Below are 20629 nucleotides of genomic sequence, written 5' to 3'. Positions count from 1 at the left end.
AAAAAATTCTATATCTTTCATAACCTCCATAACATAATTTGCACGTAGTGTAACCATAGAAACAGACATCATTACTGACACTGTTGATATGTGGGTACTATTTTCTGATTCCATTATTCAAAAGTCTCCTTCAGAATTATTATTGTCATAATAACTTATCATCTTATAAGCTTGTATAATATTTCCCCTACCTAAATGTTTTTGTCTAATGTACAGTTTTTGAAATCAAGAAATTATTTATCTTTGTTATGTCTTACAAAAACAATACAGGTAATCCTCGACTTACGATCACAACTGAATCCAGAATTTATGTTGCTTAGAAATTTGTTAAGTGAATCACTACAGTAACACAGTTGTTAAGTGAATCTGACTACTCCATTGACTTTGCTTGTCAGAAGGTCACAAATGGGGATCACATGACCCCGAGACACTGCAACCATTGTAAATATGAACCAATTGTCAAGCATCCAAATGTAAATCACATGACCATGGAGATGCAACGGTCATAAGTTTGAAAAATTGTCATAAGTCCCTTTTTCAATCCCATTGTAACTTCAAGTGGTCACTAAATGAACTGTTGTAAGTTGAGGACTACCTGTATCCTCATGAGAATCTGTTCATACATTATAATTAATTCCAAAATTTTATTGTAAAAGTTTCAATATTCCAATTTTGTCTGGACCCTTAGTCCATTTATAACTTTATAAGATCAAAATCAAAATCTTGTATAACCTTTTACTATGTATTTCAGCTTGTTTAAATTCTTAACCTTATGATTAAAATATTTTTTCATTCAGGATTGAAGACAGGCTCATTTTCAAATTTCTCCTACAAAAGGTCTCTAATAGCTTAGAAATTAATGAGCGGTTTAGTGGTTAGAAAGTGAGATTTATGAATCTTTAAAGGTCTTTTCCCTAATTGTAAGCAACATGGCTATTCCTACTTTGAGGTAAGATGGGTAGACTATAAATGTTATGAATGAGTGAATGAAAGAAATATCATCTTCCAACACTCAAGTCAATAGCAAAATGCCATGAAGTCCTGCAGTCACAATGTGAGGAACAGCTGTCTGGAGATTATTGGTCGATCCCCCCCAATCTGCCCTCCTCTCCTTATTGAGAGAGTTTCCAAGGAACCAGACTCCTCACTGGTTCTCTTGTCTTTGCTGTGGTTCTCAGTTCACCATACCTCCTAACAATTGCCTTAACTCAATTTAGATTATGGAACTACAGGCATGCAGTTTCTGGCATGTTACCTGAAAGCAATTTGCCTCTTAGAATGAGTGAAACTTCAAGGATACAGATTAAACATTAGGAAGGACATTTTGATAGTGGAATCATTTACCTCAAGGAGAGTTTCTTCCCATTCAATCAGAAGACAGATAGTCACCTATTAGGGATGTTATAGTTAATCCCACAGTGTGCATGGGAGCAGACTTGGTGGTCTTTTGGGTCCCTATGATTCTGTGAATGAATCAGGTCTATTCTACTATCTTAAATTAATTGAATTATGTATAATGCATGTGTTCATGTATGAGCATGTATATGTACACACAAACTACACATACACTTTGTCTAGCATCTGTAATTTTTTAAGTAAAGGTAGCAGTACAACTTACAGAATTTTCAAAAAAAATTAAAGGTACCATGCAATTAATTTCACATTACACAAACTTTAGTATTAGTGAGTTTTTAAACAATACCTATCACACATTTTTGGATTTTAAAAGATTTACCTTCTTTTAATGCTTCCTGCAAAGCTATTAACGTATGTTGAGTTCACCTAGAAAAATTAAAGAAAATTCCAGAAATGTTATTTTCTGAAACTATATAAAAGATCCAATCTGGGTTAGTCACCAGGACCCAAGGTTTGGTCTTCTGAACTTTGACATGCTGGAGCCCATCATCAGGGAACATCTCTCTAGCAGTGTGTGTCTAATTTTCCATTATATTATGATTATGATTATTGTAAAATGTAGATAGCATTATAGCTTTGAATTATCTTCTTAGACTGAAACATTTGATCAAAATTGACACATAGTGGAGAGAAATACACAGTTGTTGAAATTCTTTTTTTTCTCATTAATCTACTCAGTATTCCATAATGACAAAGTGAAAACAGAATATTAGAAATTTCTGTAAATTTATTAAAAAGAAAAAACTGAAATATCACATTGGCATAAGCATTCTGACCTTCACTTCAGAGGTGGGTTCCTCCTGGGTCAGCCCAGATTGGGTGAACCAGTAGTGGCAGCGGTGGGAGGCTCCGCCTACCCACTCATCATGCGCATGTATGAGAAAGAGACCGTGCACGAGCAAACCGGTAGTAAAAAAAATGGAAACCCACCACTGCTTCACTTAGTACTTTGTTGAAGCACCTTTGGCAGCAATTACAGCCTCGAGTCTTTTTGAGTATGACACAATAAGCTTTGCACACTGGGATTGGAAGATTTTCTGCCATTCTTCCTTGCAAATCTTCTCAAGCTCACTCAGTGAAACAGGTTTTCATTGAGGATATCACTCTACTTTGCTCCATTAACTTTTCCTAATCCCTGACCAGTCTTCCAGTCCCTGCTGCTGAAAAACACTGCCATCATCATGCTTCACTGTTGGGTGATGAATGGTGCCCGGTTTCGTCTAGACATAATGTTTAGAATTGAGGCCAAACAGTTCAATCTTGGTTTCATCAAACCAATGAATCTTCTTCCTCACAGTCCTTCAGGTGCTTTTTTTTTTTTTGCAAACTCCAAGCAGGCTTTCATGTGTTTTCCACTGAGAAGAGGCTTCTGTCTAGTCACTCTGTCATAAAGCCCAGATCAGTGAAGACTGCACTGATGGTTGTCCTTCTGGAACTCTGTCCCATCTCCATACAGGATCTCTGGAGCTCAGTCAGAGCAGCCATTGGGTTCTTGGTCACTCTCTTACTAAGTCTCTTCTCCCCCAATTGCTCAGTTTGACCTGGTGACCAGCCTTGGTTTTACCAAACTTCTTCTATTTGAGAATTCTGGAGGCCACTATGCTCTTAGGAACCTTTAGTGCAGCAGAAATTTTATTATAGCCTTCCCCAGATTTGTGCCTTGCAATAATCCTGTCTCTGAGCTCTGCATTTCTTTGACCTCATGGCTTTTGCATTGTCAGTTATGAGGCCTTATATAGAGAAGTGTGTGTCTTTCCAGATCATGTCCAATTAATTTAATTCACCACAGGTGGACTCCAATTAAGGGGTAGAAACATGTCAGCAATGATCAAGAGGAATGGGAGGTACCGGACCTAAATTTCAAGTATTGTTGCAAAGGGTATGAATATTTATGCCAATGCATATATTTATTCCAGCCTTTTCTTTTTAATAAATTTACTGACATCTGTTTTCACTTTGTCATTATGGGGTTACTGAAAATAGATTAATGAGAAGAAAATTGACAAACATGAAGAAGGTTTGAATACTTTCTCAATGCACTGTATTTGGTTCAAAATCAAAGTAAAATAATAAAGTAAATGTATAGGATTGTAGAATATAGCTAGACTGCAAAATATGCAGACAACATCCTGGCAAATTTGCTAAAAGATTATTAAAAAGCCAAGGTCAATAAACTGCAAATTTAAGATGCATAATGCCTATATCAAGGCATAGTAGGAAGAATATATGTCACCTTCTTAACAATCATTAATTCAGTGACTATTCAGAGTTACAATGATGCTGAAATAATGGTAGTGACAGCTGATCCCCAACGTCATGGCCATTGTAGTGATCCTGCAGCCACGTGATCAATTTTTTTAATGCTTTATAGCCTGTCCCCATTTACAAGCACAGTGTGTACTTCAAATCATTTTCCTCTCCCCCATCCTGATCTCTGCCATTTTGCCTGCCTTCCAATCCACCACCACCAACTACTCCTGCTGCCATGAAGGCCTCCGAAAGGGCCAGAAGATGCCTCAGCACATTTTGTCAGCAGCAGAAAGAAGAAGATGGCAAAAGTCAAGGGGGACCAGGGCAGGAGAGGTGGTAGAGTTCAAGGCGCTAGAAAGGACAGCGATAGAGAGATCAGTGGGAGGGGGACTTGAAGTGCAGGTGATGGCAGCAAGGCAGGAGAGGCATCAGGTCCTCCCCTACTACTGCAGTCAGAGGTGGTATTCAGCCAGTTCTGACAGGTTCTGGAGAATCAGTAGCAGAAGTTTTGAGTAGTTTGTAGAACTGGCAAATAAGCTTGGCCCACCCCCATTAATGGCCTCCCAGCCAATCTTCTTTTGTTGACCTGAACAGGAGAACAGAGCTGGAAACCAGATTAGTGGAATGGGGAGGGAATGAGGATTTTGCAGTAACCTTCACCCAGGAGTGCCAAGTGAATAGGGATTTTATAGTATCCTTTCCTTGCCACGCCCACAAAGCCACATCCACAAAACCAAGCCACTCCCACAAATGGTGGTAAAAAAAATTGAATCATACCACTGCACAGTCCTTGCCGAATGACTGCAACTAGGACTACCAGAACTGCCATTGCTAAGCAATGCCAGCATGTCATGTTTTCCTTAATAATCACTTCACTTAGCAGTGGAAATCCAAGTCCCAATTAGGGTAATTAAGCAAGGATTACTATATTGGCAAACTCATAATATATATGCAATTCCTTCAACAGAATACAACTTAAGTTATTAATATGTGGTACTATGTTTAAAATAACCTGATAACCAAAAATGAATCTGACACAGAGTTTAATTTACATAAAAACCTTTCCTAGACTGTAACTCTACCCATAAAAGTTGTGATTTCTCTTAACATTTAAATCAAAATTATTAAATAAGGAAAGTTTCTTATTAAATTAATTGCAATTTTTTTACAGAATATTACTGCAGTTGATACTTTCATAACTTGATTTTATTAATGAACTGATATAAATTTAATATTACATAACATGTTTAATATCTATTTTCATGTAACTACTAAAGATAGATGGCTGTAATGGAATTTTATTAGTATAATTTTCATGTCATTTTAAACATTAAAATATTTATATAAAATAAAAACTGTCCCTTATATGAATAATGTCTTGTTGCTATAGCAGTTGTACTGTCACGTCTTCTGAAATACTCATTCCCTGCTACATAATTTCAATATATGGTATCAGATTATAATCCATCAATTCAAAATTTTTAATAGAAACCTTGCATCTACAGATGAGGAATAATTCAAAAATGATAGATCAGCTATGAATTTTTCAATTTTAAGAATTACTTTTTTATAATGATTTTGAATATCATAATATAATCTATAATAAAATATAAAAAAGAGCCAGTTTGTATAGTGGTTAAGGCACCCAGCTAGAAACTGGAAGACTGTGAATTCTAGTTCTACTTTAGGTTCAAAGCCAGCTGGGTGACTTTGGGAGTAGACATTTCCCTCATCCATAGTGAAGAGACAATGCCAAACAACTTATGAAATCTTTCCAAGAAAACTGCAAATAATTATCAAGGCAGTTACCAGGAATCAATGGTGACTCAAAAGCACACCCACACACAAATGCACACAAAACATGAAGGGAGAAAACAAAGCATTTATAAAAGGACCTTGAACAGGTTGATGGAGAAAATGAATTTTAAAAATACTTCCATAAGCTTTGATTAATATTCAGTTGCAGAGTACTAATATAACAATGGATATAAATGATTAAGTTTCCTTTTTTGTTAGCTTAAATGAATCACCTCATTTTATCTTACCTCTGCTATAAGGACAATTATCACACAATTTTTCTTCCGATATTTAGATATTCCATTGAAAAGAGAATTCAATGTATTCATCAAATAACTTTCCTTTTCTCTTCGCACTGATGATATACCAATTACTAGGAATGCTAACATACAGAAATTATTTTATTTTATATAATAGCAATATCTAAAATAAGCAATTGTCAAAAATAACAAAACTCATTATAATTTGGGAACTTATATAGACGTTTGTACAATAATTTTTTGAAAAACATATACAGGTAGTCCTCAACTTACAAAACTTAATTTAGTGACTGCTGAAAGTTACAATGGCCCTGAAAAAATGACTTATGACTATTTTTCACATTTACGACTGTTGATGCATTTCCTTGAACATGGGATCAAAATTCAGATGCTTGTCAATCAACTCATATTTATGATAGTTAGAGTGTCCTGGTGTCATGTGATCACCTCACCTTTTGTGACTTTCTGACAAGCAAAGTCAATTAGAAAGCCAGATTCACTTAACAACCATGTTATTAACTTAATAAATGTGATTCACTTAACACAACAATGATCAAGAAAGATCATTAAAATGGTGCAAAACTCACTTAACTGTCTCGCTTAGCAACAGAAATTTTGAGCTCAGTTGTGGGTATAAGTGGAGGACTATCCGTAAAAAGAAGTGAATATAAAGTGTATGTATAATATCTTGATTATTTCAATAATTTATAAATAATATCATTTTTCATAGATCATTCATTGATTTTCCCCCAATTTATAAGCTATTGTATATATACCCAAGAAATCTATCTTGTATTATTTAAGTTCTTTACAGACATTACTCTACTTATGAACTTTCAATTATAAATTTTCACCAATACAAACAAACCTGTTAACAATTCAATGTAGAAGTTCCCAAAGTTAGGAGAAGGCAGGAAAGGGTTAGTTTACAGCCCACCACATATGCCTGTGATGCACCATAAACTAAATAATGCTTTCCCACCTTCTTCCAACTTCCACTCACAACTTCACTTCCTGATCCTCCCTCATACTGTTTGTTGCTACTTAAGTAAAGTAAGAGCCAGGGATGTGCAGTCAGGGGAGGCAGGGCTTCACCACTGGCATGATGAAAAGAAAAGAAAATTAAAAGGAAAAAGACAGAGGTAGTTGCTGCCAGAGTCACAGTGGATGACTCTGCTTAGTGATTAACTGCAGAAGGAGGCGAGAGAACCACGTGCCTCCTTTCGACTATCGTTATGATCACTTAAGCAGAGTTAAGCAAGGGTTAAAAGGCGAAAAATTCCTTATGCAAAGGAGGCACGTGGTTCTCTTGCCTCCTGCTCTGGTAGCAGCTCCTCTTGCCTTTTTCTTTTTACATTTTTTACATTTTCATCATGGCGGACAAGAGGAGAGTTGAAATCCTCTGTGACACAGCTGGAAAAGCTTTGTGGGTCGGACGGAGGGAGGGGGGACCAATTCAAAATTATTGTAATTTAATTTGTAAGTAATTTTTTATTGTGAGTAATTTGTGTGTGTGTTTGTGTGTGTGTGCATGTGTTTCTTTCTTCACTTCACTCAAACAAACTCTCAATTTGAGAGAGAGTTTGTTTGAAAAGAGAGGGAAGGGGCAGAGGCAGGGAGGGCAGCCTTGTTTGAGAAGAGAGGGGCAACCCGCCTCTGCTGGCGGGCTGGTGCTTTCTTTCTTTTGCCTGCTGTGCCCCCTTCCCTTTCTCCTCTCCCCTCCCACCAGGAGCCCCGTCCTTCTCCTTTCTTCCTCCTCCTCTCCCCTTTCTTCGCCAGCTGCCGCCTTGCCCCCCCCGCCTCCTCCGTCCCCGCTGCTGTGTCTGACAGGAGTCTCACATTTATGGCGGACATAAACACAAGATGCCTGTCAGACACAGCAGCAGGGACATTGCTTCTCACCGCTGCCGCACTCTGCCACCTCGCCCCCCCATCTCCTCCATCCCCGCTGCTGTGTCCGACAGGTGTCTCGCGTTTATGGCAGACATAAATGCAAGACACCTGTTGGACACAGTGGTGGGGACGTTGCTTCTCACCGCTACCGTGCTCTGCCGCCTTGCCTCCCGCCTCCTCCATCCCCGCAGCTGTGTCGAACAGGCCTCTCGCATTTATGGCGGACATAAACGCGAGATGCCTGTCAGACACAGCGGCGGGGACATTGCTTCTCACTGCTGTCGCACTCTACCACCTCGCCCCCGCCTCCTCCATCCCCGCCGCTGTGTCCGACAAGCGTCTCGCGTTTATAGCAGACATAAACGTGTGACGCCTGTCGAACACAGCGGTGGGGATGTTGCTTCTCGCCGCTACTATGCTCTGCCGCCTTGCCCCCCGCCTCCCCCATCCCCGCCACTGTGTCCAACAGGCAACTCGCATTTATGGCGGACATAAACGCGAGATGCCTGTTGGACACAGCGGCAGGGACGTTGCTTCTCACTGTTGTCGCGCTCTACCGCATTGCCCCCTGCCTCCTCCATCCCCGCCGCTGTGTCCGACAGGCATCTCGCGTTTATAGCAGACATAAACGTGAGACGCCTGTCGGACACAGCGGCAGGGACGTTGCTTCTCGCCGCTGCCGCGCTCTTGCTTCACCAACCGTAATCCTCACTGCACGTCACTGGTAAGAGCAGCATACTGCACAAGTTTTTTATACTTCATTGGACTATAAAACAAAATGGACATGAATAGCCTCTCAGAACCTAACCTCCTTGTAAGTAGAGGAATATCTGTATTTTTAACTACCTGCTGTTGTTTCTGTCATTTCTTATAGATGTCAGCAGGAAATATTATGAGTATCTTAATAGTACTATATTTCCACCATCCCAATAGAATACTGCAGTAGCTTTGTGCAAAGCTGTTGATAACATACACTTTTATGGAAATTAATCACTAGTAAACTAATGTAGTCTAATGCAGTGGTTTCACCTGGAAGAAGTAGGACTAGTATGCTACTGAGTCAAATAGATTACCAAGAAAAATTTGCCATTTTCCCAGTTAAACTTTCACTTGAAGTTAGTAGATAGAATAGAATAATAACAGTTATCTAAGCAGTGCACTAAACAAAAGGGAAAATGTAACCGTCCAGTTTATGTATTTTGTTTTCATTTTTACTTAAGATTTTAAACAATGCTCTAATAGGGTTTCTTCATATAAGAAACTAAGTGCAACATACTTTCAAATGTGGACATATGGTATCATCTCTTGTGTTCACAGATTTGTTTTTATCAGATATACACATTCAAATAAAAAATGTAGAAACACTTCTTTCCTTAAAGAAAACTGCCCAGAAATGTTGATGTTTGCACGATTACACAATTAACACACATGTAAAAACTCTTCTCTTCTACATTAAATTTTATTCTCACCCCCAGTTCTGCTCTGCCCAGTTATGACTTTTGGGTAAATAGCATCTTCATTTTTCCGGAGATGAGGCAGATAGTAGTAGATAGTTTCAGGATGTATTGAGGGTTTGCTGGTAAGCTTCAGGCCTTTCCACTTCAAATAATCTTTAAAAGAAAAAAGAAAAAAGGAGACACTGATAATCCAAACATAAACAATTAATTGTCCACAATATCAAGATGCTATTCTCAAAGCGCTGATACAACCCTGTAATATGATAATGTAACAAAATATCAAGGGTGCATTCTATAAACAGTAAAGCATACTATGATAATTTAGCAGCGTTATCTGTAAATTACTGTCTTCCAGAAATTTGAGTGCTATAATTTCCACAATTCATAGGCAGCATGGCTGAAAACTGGGAATTCTACAAATTTAGTACCATTGTAACAGAGGACATCCAATTGGGATATTAAATTATATGGCCACTATTTTTATGCAGGCTTTTCTCAGTACATTGTTAAATTTAAAATTTATCCACCCACTAGTCCTGTTTCACATATGGCACATCATTAAGATTTACCTTACAACAGTGTTTTTCAACCACTGTGCCGTGGCACACTAGTGTGCCGTGACATAGTGTAAGGTGTGCCGTGGGAAAAACACTTTATATATAGTCAATATAGGCACAGAGTTAAATTTTTTTAACATTTTCTAATGGTGGTGTGCCTCGTGATTTTTTTCATGAAAAAAGTGTGCCTTTGCACAAAAAAGGTTGAAAAACACTGCCTTACAATATACTTTTTAATCCTTTCTATTGATGGAATTGACCCTTAGCAATAATACTCTATGTGTAAAACTGAATATGTGCTATGCATATTTTCCACGCTAGCACACTGTGTATCCATTTGAAACTAATGGTGCTAGTTGATTGAGGATCTTATACAGTACAAAGAAGAAAGGAAAACAAGACTTCATTTTATATGCCAAAAATGCACGTCAATTTTACAGTGGCTTTTTCTCCCTCTAAGTAAATATGTAGTTCAGTGCAAGAAAACATTTTTTGTTTATATAAGCAATCATGGGAGTTGCCTATCTCAGATATAAAACCTAGAGGGCAAAACGCCTGAATACTAGAAAGCAACTATTAATTACATAAACTGATTGATGAAATCCTTTCACAAAAGCATTTATTTATTTAGTGTTTATATACTACTGGATTCAACCAAAATGTTTCCTAGCAGTTTACAGAATAAAAATATAAGAATATCAATAAAGCCAATAAAACATGAACAACTATAAAGCACCAAATATTAGTGTCCATTCTTCTCACAAATGTCCTCAACTCTGTTTCCAGGTGGACACAAATGATGGTGCCAGTCTAATTTCAAGAAGGAGGGTGTCTCATAACACAGGAGCCCCAGCAGAAGAAAACTTTCTCTAAACTCCAGCTCCTTTTGCCTCTCTTACAGATGTTGGCAGGAGGCTTGCACTAGAAAAGCTGGGAAGGCCACCTCTGTGCCAAAAAGGCAATTCTGTCTGTAAGTACTTTAGTATCAAGCCATGTAGATTTTAAAGATCAAACCAGTGCTTTGAATTGCACCCAGATACTTTTAGTCTGCAAGGCAGCATCTCTAAAACCAATATTACATTACTACAAATCATGGAATTGCTCTTTGAAGGGAAAGTCTCTTCAAAGGCTATCACCACAGTTTAGGGTGATCCTTTCTACAATTCTGTCTTGCCTGGGTTCACCTTAGCTTATTTTCTCCATCCAGACCCAAGCGGACTGTAAGCACCAATTTTTTTATTGTATTTTGAATAATACATTCATTTAAAATATTTAAAATGTGAAGTTAAACAGTACAAAATAGGATCAAAAACATGATAAAACAGTAGAACCCTTGATTTAACAGATTAAAACAGCAAAGGTCATCCATTAAAACAGATTAAAAAACAAAACAAAAATTAGAATGCCAAATAAATGATGAAAGGGATTGTTTTATGTCCCCCCCCCCAACAGCCATGGAGTTAGACTGTAGTAACATAATTGGAATAGATTATTCACACTGTTAAATTGCTTGTGTGCCTGAATATGACATCATTGATACAAAGAAGAATCAGTTCAAACAAACATTATGTCTTAATTATTAGTTGTCAGCAGATATAATTTTGAAGCTGAAGTAACATAATAGTCTTATCTGACTATTATCATCGACCCTGAAAAGCGAGATCCATACAGTAATTTGGCTTCTGGTGCTTTCAATGCTTGCAAGAAAGTATCATTCACACTCACTGCATCTATTTTGTTGGGGAAATGATTTAAATGTGTCTTATTTAAACCTGGTGAATTAGACAATTGTTTATATGGAGTTACTGAGTACATTTCAAAAGAAATGTCCCCCTTGGCCCTTTACTTCTGAGGGGGAAAATGTCAAACAGCTTACCTGCTGAGCGGGATGGGAGGAGTCAGCTATATGCAAAAACTAATAATCTTAATTAGCCTTATTTAGCTCACGCATTTCAGGAAAAGAATCAAGCCATGTTTTCCTTAACTTCATCATTTCAAATTAGGAGAATAAAGGAATGTGGAGATATGTGCCCAATTATATCCACATAAAATGAGATAGACTAGTGTTTTGTATGTGATCATATCCTGAGCATTGATCACACATGTACTCTACTATTTGAAAGAGACACATATGTCTGCAGCAGTAATGTGCGGTGAGATTTATGGCTGGTGAGGCAAGCGGGCAAAAGCCGCATTGCTGCCCCGGCATCTGCCATAGAGGCGGGACGCATCTATGTTGGACATAGCCGCAGGGCTTTTGGATGCCCTGGCGCTGTGTCTGCCTCTATGTCATGTCGACATAGAGGCGCCCTGCCTCTGTGGCGGACACAGCGCCGGGGCATTCGAAAGCCCCGTGGCTGTGTCCGTCATAGAGGCGTCCCACTATGTCCAAAAGCCCTGCCGCTATGGCCAAAAGCTCTGCTGCTATGGCCAAAAGCCCTGCCGCTATATCCGACACACACACACTCACACATTACTTACAATAATACAATTACTTACAAATTACATTAATTTTGAATTCCTCACCCTCCCTCCGACCCACATACCTTTTCCAGCTGTTTCACAGAGGATTTCAACTCTGCTTTTGTCTTCCATGATAAAAATGTGAAAATGTAAAAATATAAAAGGAAAAAGGCAAGAACTGCTGAGGTCAGGCTGGGTTAGCTGCTGCCAGAGTCTCCAATGGATGACTCTGCTTAACTGTTTAAAAAAACCTCTTTAAAAAGTGCCCTCTACAGGAGGAGGCGAGAGAACCACGTGCCTCATCTACATAAGGATTTTTTCAGCTTTTAACCCTTGCTTAACTCTGCTCGAGTGATCATAAAGATAGACTAAATGAGGCACGTGGTTCTCCCACCTCCTCCTGTAGAGGGCACTTTTTAGAGGCTTTTTTAAACAGTTAAGCACTAAGCAGAGTCATCCACTGTGACTCTGGCAGCAACTACCTCAGCCTTTTTCCTTTTACATTTTTTTTTCTTTTCATGATGACAGTGGTGAGGCCCTGCCTCCCCTGCCTCCCCTGACTGCACACCACTGGTCTGCAGATATATGATAAAGATACATTGTGAGCTGCAAAAGGGTGTAGCTCCAAAATGCGTGTCTATATTATTCATATATTGCCTTCAAATCAAATAACTGATACAACACAGAAATTGTACTGTTTTCTGTAATTGTGTGTAGCAAAGTGTCTATTGATTACAGTGAAACTTACATCAAAATAAGAATACTTATTTTAGACTATTTTAGAATAGTTTAGACCATTCTCACTCAGAAATGTACTTCATTGGAAAGAATGCCTGAATTGCAGGGTTGAGTTTTCCTGCAATACTTTTGTGCAGTATAAATATGTAGCTGATCGCAAACTGTTCCATTTCTATGGCACAGAAATGTTGGGTTCTTTTCTCTTGCAACTACTAAATGTTATCACTCAGGTTTTTAAAACATTTTATTAGAAATGCTTAGCTATTTCCACTACCCAGCTCTTCAAAAAGATGTATGAGGCCAAACAATAATAATAATCTTCATTGCCATCAACCTCAAAAATAAATAGACACTAAGGTGGAAGAAAGGAGCAATAATCCATTGTAAAGCTACATTTCCAGCTAAGGAGTTTTGGAAGCAGTATGAAGAAAGAAAGGATGCAGCTGGGAAAACAGATTATTCTGCACTGCTTTGAGATAAAAGACATAGATTTGCTGCACTTTCAGATATGCTACAGCTGAACTAACAATACACTAATATACTGTAGCTACTGTTCTAAATCTGATCTTCGTAGTACCTCTTCATTAATGATATGGCCACTGTACTGTATATCTGGAGGATTCTCCTCAAGCAGCGTTGTTGGAAAACATGTAACCTTTTAATCATCTTGGTTGTACACTTCCATGTTTCATCAGCATACATTGCAATTGGTATAACAATACTCTTGAAGATTTTTACCTTTGTTGTAATACTTATAGCGGCTGTAGACCAAATTGGGCACATGCATTGAAACATGGTCACTGCCATTCCAATTTGATGGTTAATGTCATTATCTGTACCTTCATTAATAGACCTAATGCTACCAAAGTAAGTAAATTGTTGGACTTGTTCTATAGCCCAACCATTGACTGTTATAGGCATATTATCCTGAGCACTACTGACTTAATAACTTTTCAAAATTTATACATAAGCCAATTTTTGGCCTCATTATCTAAGCTGATGATCATTTCTTGCAAGCACCTCTTTGTTTCACCAAGCAGTGCAATGTCATCCGCAAAATCTAAATCTGTTACACTATTGTCCGTGGGATGCCAAAGTTAGGGTAATCTACAAATATCAGATTTAGAACACCTATTGGGAATTGGGAATGGACATCGAATGTGGCTTGCTGGCCATATGTTACATATTCCCAAAGACTGCATAATATGCTGGATACCTCCTGGAGAAAACAGGAATTGAGGACAGCCTCAGAAAACTTGGGGCCCAACACTTAAAGAAAATCCTAAAATTATTAAAGTCCTTTGGGACGATGCTATGAATGATCAAAACCACTGGAAAAAATTTGTTGCCCAATGTGCTCTGCATAGGACCTAATGATGATGATAGGCAAAGTTGTGAGAACTGGCTGGTTCTAATTCGAAACTGCAGCAAAGCCCCCAAAGTTAAGCTGATTAAAAAATAATAATAATAATTTTTATAACACTACAATACAATTATCAGACTTGAACATTCTGATTCTACAAAAAACCACCCTACTTGGAACAGTTTATATCCTCCGACGTTACCTTAACAGTTCCTAGGTCCTTGGTTAGGACTTGAGCTGTTGAGCTACCAACCAGCCCCAAAGGCTGTGAATCTCACCAAAGATAAACCATAATAATAATAATAATAATAATAATAATAGAGATGCCAGAGTCAAAGAAAAAGAACTAGAAAAAATCATGAAATATCATGACCTGGCAATCGAAACTACACGGCTATGGATGAAGCATGTAACAGTGATACCCATTGTCATCGGGGCATTGGCACCATGTCCAAGAATTTTACAAGATACATCAACAAATTGCAGCTTCCTGCAATAACACCAGCTGAACTGCAAAAAACTGCGCTACTCAGAATATCTTATATTTTAAGAAGGTACTTGGTTGATACCTAGGACGCTGGCATCAAACCGTATCAACCATTAGCACTAGTCAATGGTATTTGTAATGCATTTTTGAATGTTCAGTTAGCTGTTTCATGTTTAATGAATAAAGTAAATAACAACAACAACAATAATAATAATGCAGTTTGGCATGGAAAAATGTGCCAATGTATCCATAAAAAGGGGCAAAATCACTATATGTGAGGGAATTGAAATGCCCAATGGCCAACTAATTAAATGCAACGAAAATGAAGTCTACAAATATTTAGGCATTCTTCAGTTGGATAACATCAAACATGGAGAAGTAAAAACTATTGTCAGGGGAGAGTACACCAACAGAGATAGGAAAATTTTGAAATCTAAATTGAATGGTGGAAATACAATCAAGGCCATAAATACGTACCTGAGCAAAACCAGTTATAAGATACACAGCTGGTATAGTTAACTGGACACAAGCTGATTTGGACATTTTGAACCGAAAAACCAGGAAACTAATGACAATGCACTACAGTTTACATCCACGTGGTGATACTGATAGACTGTACCTGCCCCGAAAATCAGGTGGCAGAGGATTATTACAAGTGAAGCAAACAGTTGAAGAAGAAAAACATGCACTGGATGATTATTTAAAAGAAAGTCAAGAACATCTACTAATTGAAGTAAAGAACAAAAATCTACTGAAGGTCCAACAGATGAAACAAGAATCCAGAAAAGATGTGATAAAATCAAGAATGGAGAGTTGGCAGAACAAAGCATTGCATGGCCAATTTCCGGGGAAAAAAAAAGATAAAGTGGACAATGAAAAAACATGGTTATGGTTAACAGCAGGTACATTAAAGAAAGAAACAAAGTCACTAATCCTGGCTGCGCAAGAACAAGCTATCCGCACAAATGCCATTAAGGCCAAAATCGAAAAATCCTCTGATGATGCCAAATGCAGGCTTTGCAAAGAAGCTGATGAAACTGTTGATCACATACTCAGCTGCTGTAAAAAAATCGTGCAGACTGATTATAAATTGCGGCACAATTCAGTAGCACAAATGACCCATTGGAATTTGTGCAAAAATTATAATGTTAAAACAGCAACAAACTGGTGGGAACATAAGCCTGAAAAAGTCACCGAAAATCAGATGGTCAAGATCTTCTGGGATTTTTGCATACAAACGGACAAAATACTGGCACATAATACACCAGACATCACACTGGTTGAGAAAAATAAGGTTACAATCATAGACATCGCAATACCAGGTGATAGCAGGGTCGACAAGAAGGAATATGAAAAAATCACAAAATACCAGGACTTAAAAATGGAAATTCAACGATTATGGCACAAACCAGCAGTGGTAATTCCAGTGGTAATTGGCACACTGGGTGCTATTCCAAAAGCACTGGAATTACATTTAAAACAGTTAAAAATTGACAAAATCACCATCAGTCAAATGCAAAAAGCCGCACTGCTTGGATCTGCACACATATTATGAAAATACATTACGACATCCTAGGTCCCTGGGTGGGGCCCAATTAGTAACCAATGCCAAATCCGGCGAAACAACTGGCCGCTGTGATACAATTGTATAATAATAGAAGTCGGAATAAGCAATTATAATGATAATGATGACACTTCATAAATAGGCTGTATTACAAGCACAGAGCAAGCAGCAAACTCAATTTTCAGTGCCATTTTCTAGAACTATTTTCTGAAAGGGCTTTACCTTACTTGGACGTCATTTAGATTTTAATGGGAAAGCCACAGAAGTTTGGAAGTAAAAGTACTGTATCTCCAACTGAACAAAAGTGTTGTGCTGTCCTTCCTTGAAACAAACCCGAATTTGTACTTTCAAGTTGAAGGCGTGTGCCAGGGACAGAGTCCTACCAAAACGCAGCTTCTTTGCTATAACTTCAAGAAGCAAAGAGCTTCATATATAGAGATCAAAGCAAACGATGAAGGCAGAGCGCCCACCTCCTCGAAGGAACTCAGATCCCGAAAGCTAACGGGAGGGAGCGCACGGTCGGCAGTGGAGCTCAACTTCGGGAGCTGCTTGCCGAGAGAAATGGCATCGGTGGAAGTTGAAACTTGGGAGCACCCTCTCGGATGGTGCAAGCAACTCTCACTGCCCTTGCCTAATGCTGGAGAGCCGAAAGTTGAGCTCCTCCAGCGGAAAAAAAAAATTAGGCGCAGTTGGGGCCCTTGTTACACAGCCCCCCACTCCTACCCCGGTTTTCGTTGCTCTCACCTTCAATTTTGTGGAAGCTTAGGTACCACGTCAAGGAGAAGGCTGCGCTCAGGCAGACACACTTCAGGGCGCCTCTCAGCCTGAACCTCATCTCCTAGCCACCCTGGGAATTCCACGGCTGCCACGCGCAATAACGGCACACCGTCCCTTCTTTGTTGCCTCTTGGCAGCAGCGGAGCGAGAGAACGCAACGCACGTCTTCCCGGCGGATTCCAGATGTTCCAAGATTCTCGGCACAGCTAGGGCGCCTTTTTCTCTGAGACACCCCCCCCCCCCCCAGGGCGGCTTCTTATTGGATATTCCGCCTCTTAGATAGCGCAAGTGTGTTGCCTGGGATCACATTTCGCAGAGCTCCTATCCCGGGTTTTGCAACCGCGGGACCCCAAAGTAGTCCAACTAGCTGCGCGAGCAACTAGTTGCTCCCTTGCAGCTTTTTCGTTCCTTTGGGAATTGGATCGCAGGCGCCAAGATCGACTGCGCCAAGTATTATCTATATACTATAGCAGAGGTCCCCAAACTTGGCAACTTTAAGACTTGTGGACTTCAATTCATAGCTGGCTTGAGAATTCTGGGATTTGAAGTCCACAAGTCTTAACATTGCCAAGTTTGGGGACCACTGAACTATAGGATTCTGGAGTAATTCCAAATAGAGTCTGTGGAATCAGAGAATAATTCCCCATAATGTGCCAAGTATACTCTGTAGAAACAAGGCAGGGAAAGTATGCATAGGATGACTTCTAGAATTCTTTCCAACTACTCTTCCAACAATCCCATCCACTAAGAGGCATCTGTATTTTCTTCTGTATAACAAAGCAATATATTTCAGTATGTGTTATCCAATTGTGCTAAATCTGTGTGCATAGGTGGCCACTAAAGAAAACAGGGCAGATTGAATACATTACTTACGTTAGTGTTCAGGTGACCAAGGAATGGGAGGCATGGAATGGAGAAGTTGCAGCATCTGAAACCACTGCTTAACTACCTCTTTCATAGGAACTCATGGGGCAGAGTGGATTTCTTACTGGAATGTTTTTCTCTCCAGGCTTGATCTGGCTCATTTTTTAAAGGTGATATTTATTTATTTCACCTAGAGCACCTGTGGAGGTCCGATAGGTCCGAGTCGAACCGAGCACTGTTGACAGCATGCACCAAGGAGTACATTCGGGCATTAAGAACAGCCAAAAGATCACACATTGCCTCCTTGGTAGCGTCCGCCGAGTCCCGCCCAGCCGCCCTGTTTAGGATAACCCGCTCCCTCCTAAATAGGAGGGAGACGGGGAACCCCCTACAGGGTAAGGCTGAGGAGTATGTTCAGTTCTTGGCGGACAAAGTTGCTCGGTTTCGATCGGACCTGGACTCCACTCTTGCAGATCCAGCCGAGACACAAGGGAATGATTTGGCAGACCATCTCTGGGTTGAGTTTCAGGATGTTGCCTCCGGGGATGTGGACAAGGCTATGCGAGCTGTGAGCACCTCCACCTGTATACTGGACCCGTGTCCCTCCTGGCTGGTTGCCAACAGCAGTGAGGTGACACGAGGCTGGATCCAGGCGGTTGTTACCGCCTCTCTTCGGGAGGGGCACTTCCCCACCGCGCTTAAGGCGGCGGTGGTGAGGCCCCTCCTGAAGAAACCGTCTTTGGATCCAGCAGTTCTTAATAACTACCGTCCAGTCTCCAACCTCCCCTTTGTGGGGAAGGTTGTTGAGAAGGTGGTGGCCTTCCAGCTTCAGCGTACCTTGGAGGAAGCTAACTATCTTGACCCCTTCCAGTCTGGCTTCAGGCCCGGTTACAGCACAGAAACCGCTTTGGTCGCATTGACCGATGATCTCTGGAGAGCCAGGGATGGAGGCCATGCGTCCATCCTGGTTCTCCTTGACCTCTCAGCGGCTTTCGATACCATCGACCATGGTATCCTTCTGCGACGACTGCGGGAGGTGGGGGTGGGCGGCACTGTTCTGCAGTGGTTCTCCTCCTACCTCTCGGACAGGTCGCAGTCGGTGTTGGTGGGGGGGCAGAGATCGTCCCCGAGGCCCCTAACTTATGGGGTGCCGCAGGGCTCGGTCTTATCCCCCCTGCTATTCAACATATACATGAAACCGCTGGGCGAGATCATTCGGAGGCACGGGATTAAATACCACCAATACGCGGACGATACACAGTTGTATCTGTCCGCCCCGTGCCAACTCAATGAAGCGGTGGACGTGATGAACCGGGGCCTCGAGGCTGTTAAAGACTGGATGAGAGCTAACAAACTGGTACTCAACCCGGAAAAGACCGAGTGGCTGTTGTGTTTTCCTCCCAATAATTTGGCTAATGTTCCATCAATCAGGCTGGGGGGGCAAAATTTATACCCCTCAGACAGGGTCCGCAACTTGGGAGTCCTCCTGGACCCACAGCTGAGTTTCGACCATCATTTGTCAGCTGTGACCAGGGGGGCATTTGCCCAGGTTCGCCTGGTGCGCCAGTTGCGTCCCTACCTGAACCGGGAGGCCCTCACAACAGTCACTCGAGCCCTTGTGATCTCTAGGCTGGAATACTGCAATGTGCTCTACATGGGGCTGCCCTTGAAGAGCATCCGGCGACTTCAGCTAGTCCAGAATGCGGCCGCGCGAGTGATCGTGGGCGCACCGCAGTTCGCCCACATAACACCGATCCTCCGTGAGCTGCGCTGGCTACCTGTTGATTGTCAGGTGCACTTCAAGGTCCTACTTACCACCTATAAAGCGCTCCATGGTAGTGGATCTGGCTATTTGAGAGACCGCCTTCTGCCAATTACCTCCCTGCATCCCATCAGATCGCACAGGGTAGGCCTCCTCCGAATTCCATCCGCCAGTCAGTGCCGACTGGCGACTACGCGGAGGAGAGCCTTCTCAGTTGCAGCTCCGACGCTATGGAACAATCTCCCCGTGGAGATCCGTACCCTCACCACCGTCCAGGCCTTCCGCACGGCCCTCAAGATCTGGCTATCCCGTCAGGCCTGGGGATAGGACTTTACTCTCTCCCCGCCCGAATGCTGAGTGAATGAGCCAAGGTGGCGCAGTGGTTAAATGCAGCACTGCAGGCTACTGCTAGATCAGCAGTTCAGCGGTTCAAATCTCACCGGCTCAGGGTTGACTCAGCCTTCCATCCTTCCGAGGTGGGTAAAATGAGGGCCCAGATTGTTGGGGGCAATATGCTGACTCTCTGTAAACCGCTTAGAGAGGGCTGAAAGCCCTATGAAGCGGTATATAAGTCTACTGCTATTGCTATTGCTATTGCTTTTATGGTTAATTTTTTTTACTCACGTTTTCTTTTATGTCTTGTCTTGCACTCCCTTCCCTCATTATTGTAAGCCGCCCTGAGTCCCCTCAGGGAAAAGGGCGGCCTATAAGTGTTCAATAAACTAAACTAAACTAAACTTTTTGCTTTCCCACACATGAAATGCCTTCTCAGTTTTTGGATAGGCATTTGAACTGTAAGCCACCCAGAGTCATTGGCTGAGATGGGAAGCTATGGAAATTGAATAAATAAATACAAATAAATAAATAAATACTATTAATGGACAGATAAATAGGGTTTCGAGGCCCTGATGTCTTTCCCTCATTCTGTTGGGCGGGAATAAAAAACAATACTTACAATTGAATGAACATTCGTTCATGAAAG

At 40.7% G+C, this 20629-nt stretch overlaps 1 protein-coding gene across 1 annotated transcript in view; it reads right to left on the bottom strand.

Moving 5' to 3' along the window:
* Positions 1-13752, bottom strand: part of MGAT4D (MGAT4 family member D) — a 33947-nt gene extending 20195 nt beyond the window's left edge. Inside the window, exons 1-4 of the mRNA XM_087723931.1 lie at positions 13671-13752; positions 9086-9226; positions 5712-5845; positions 1736-1782 (exon numbers count right to left, since the gene is read on the bottom strand). Of these exons, the coding sequence (XP_087580057.1) occupies positions 1736-1782; positions 5712-5845; positions 9086-9226; positions 13671-13752 (404 nt within the window). The remainder of the gene's footprint in view (positions 1-1735; positions 1783-5711; positions 5846-9085; positions 9227-13670) is intronic.
* Between the last annotated feature and the right edge of the window lie 6877 nt (positions 13753-20629).

The sequence above is a fragment of the Thamnophis sirtalis genome, unplaced genomic scaffold, assembly GCF_051295495.1.
Source record: "Thamnophis sirtalis isolate CommonGarterSnake01/CBP01778 unplaced genomic scaffold, rThaSir2_p1.2 scaffold_10, whole genome shotgun sequence".
Lineage (NCBI taxonomy): Eukaryota > Metazoa > Chordata > Lepidosauria > Squamata > Natricidae > Thamnophis > Thamnophis sirtalis.
Note: the sequence above shows the minus strand (reverse complement) of the source record. Positions and strands in the feature narration are given on the sequence as shown.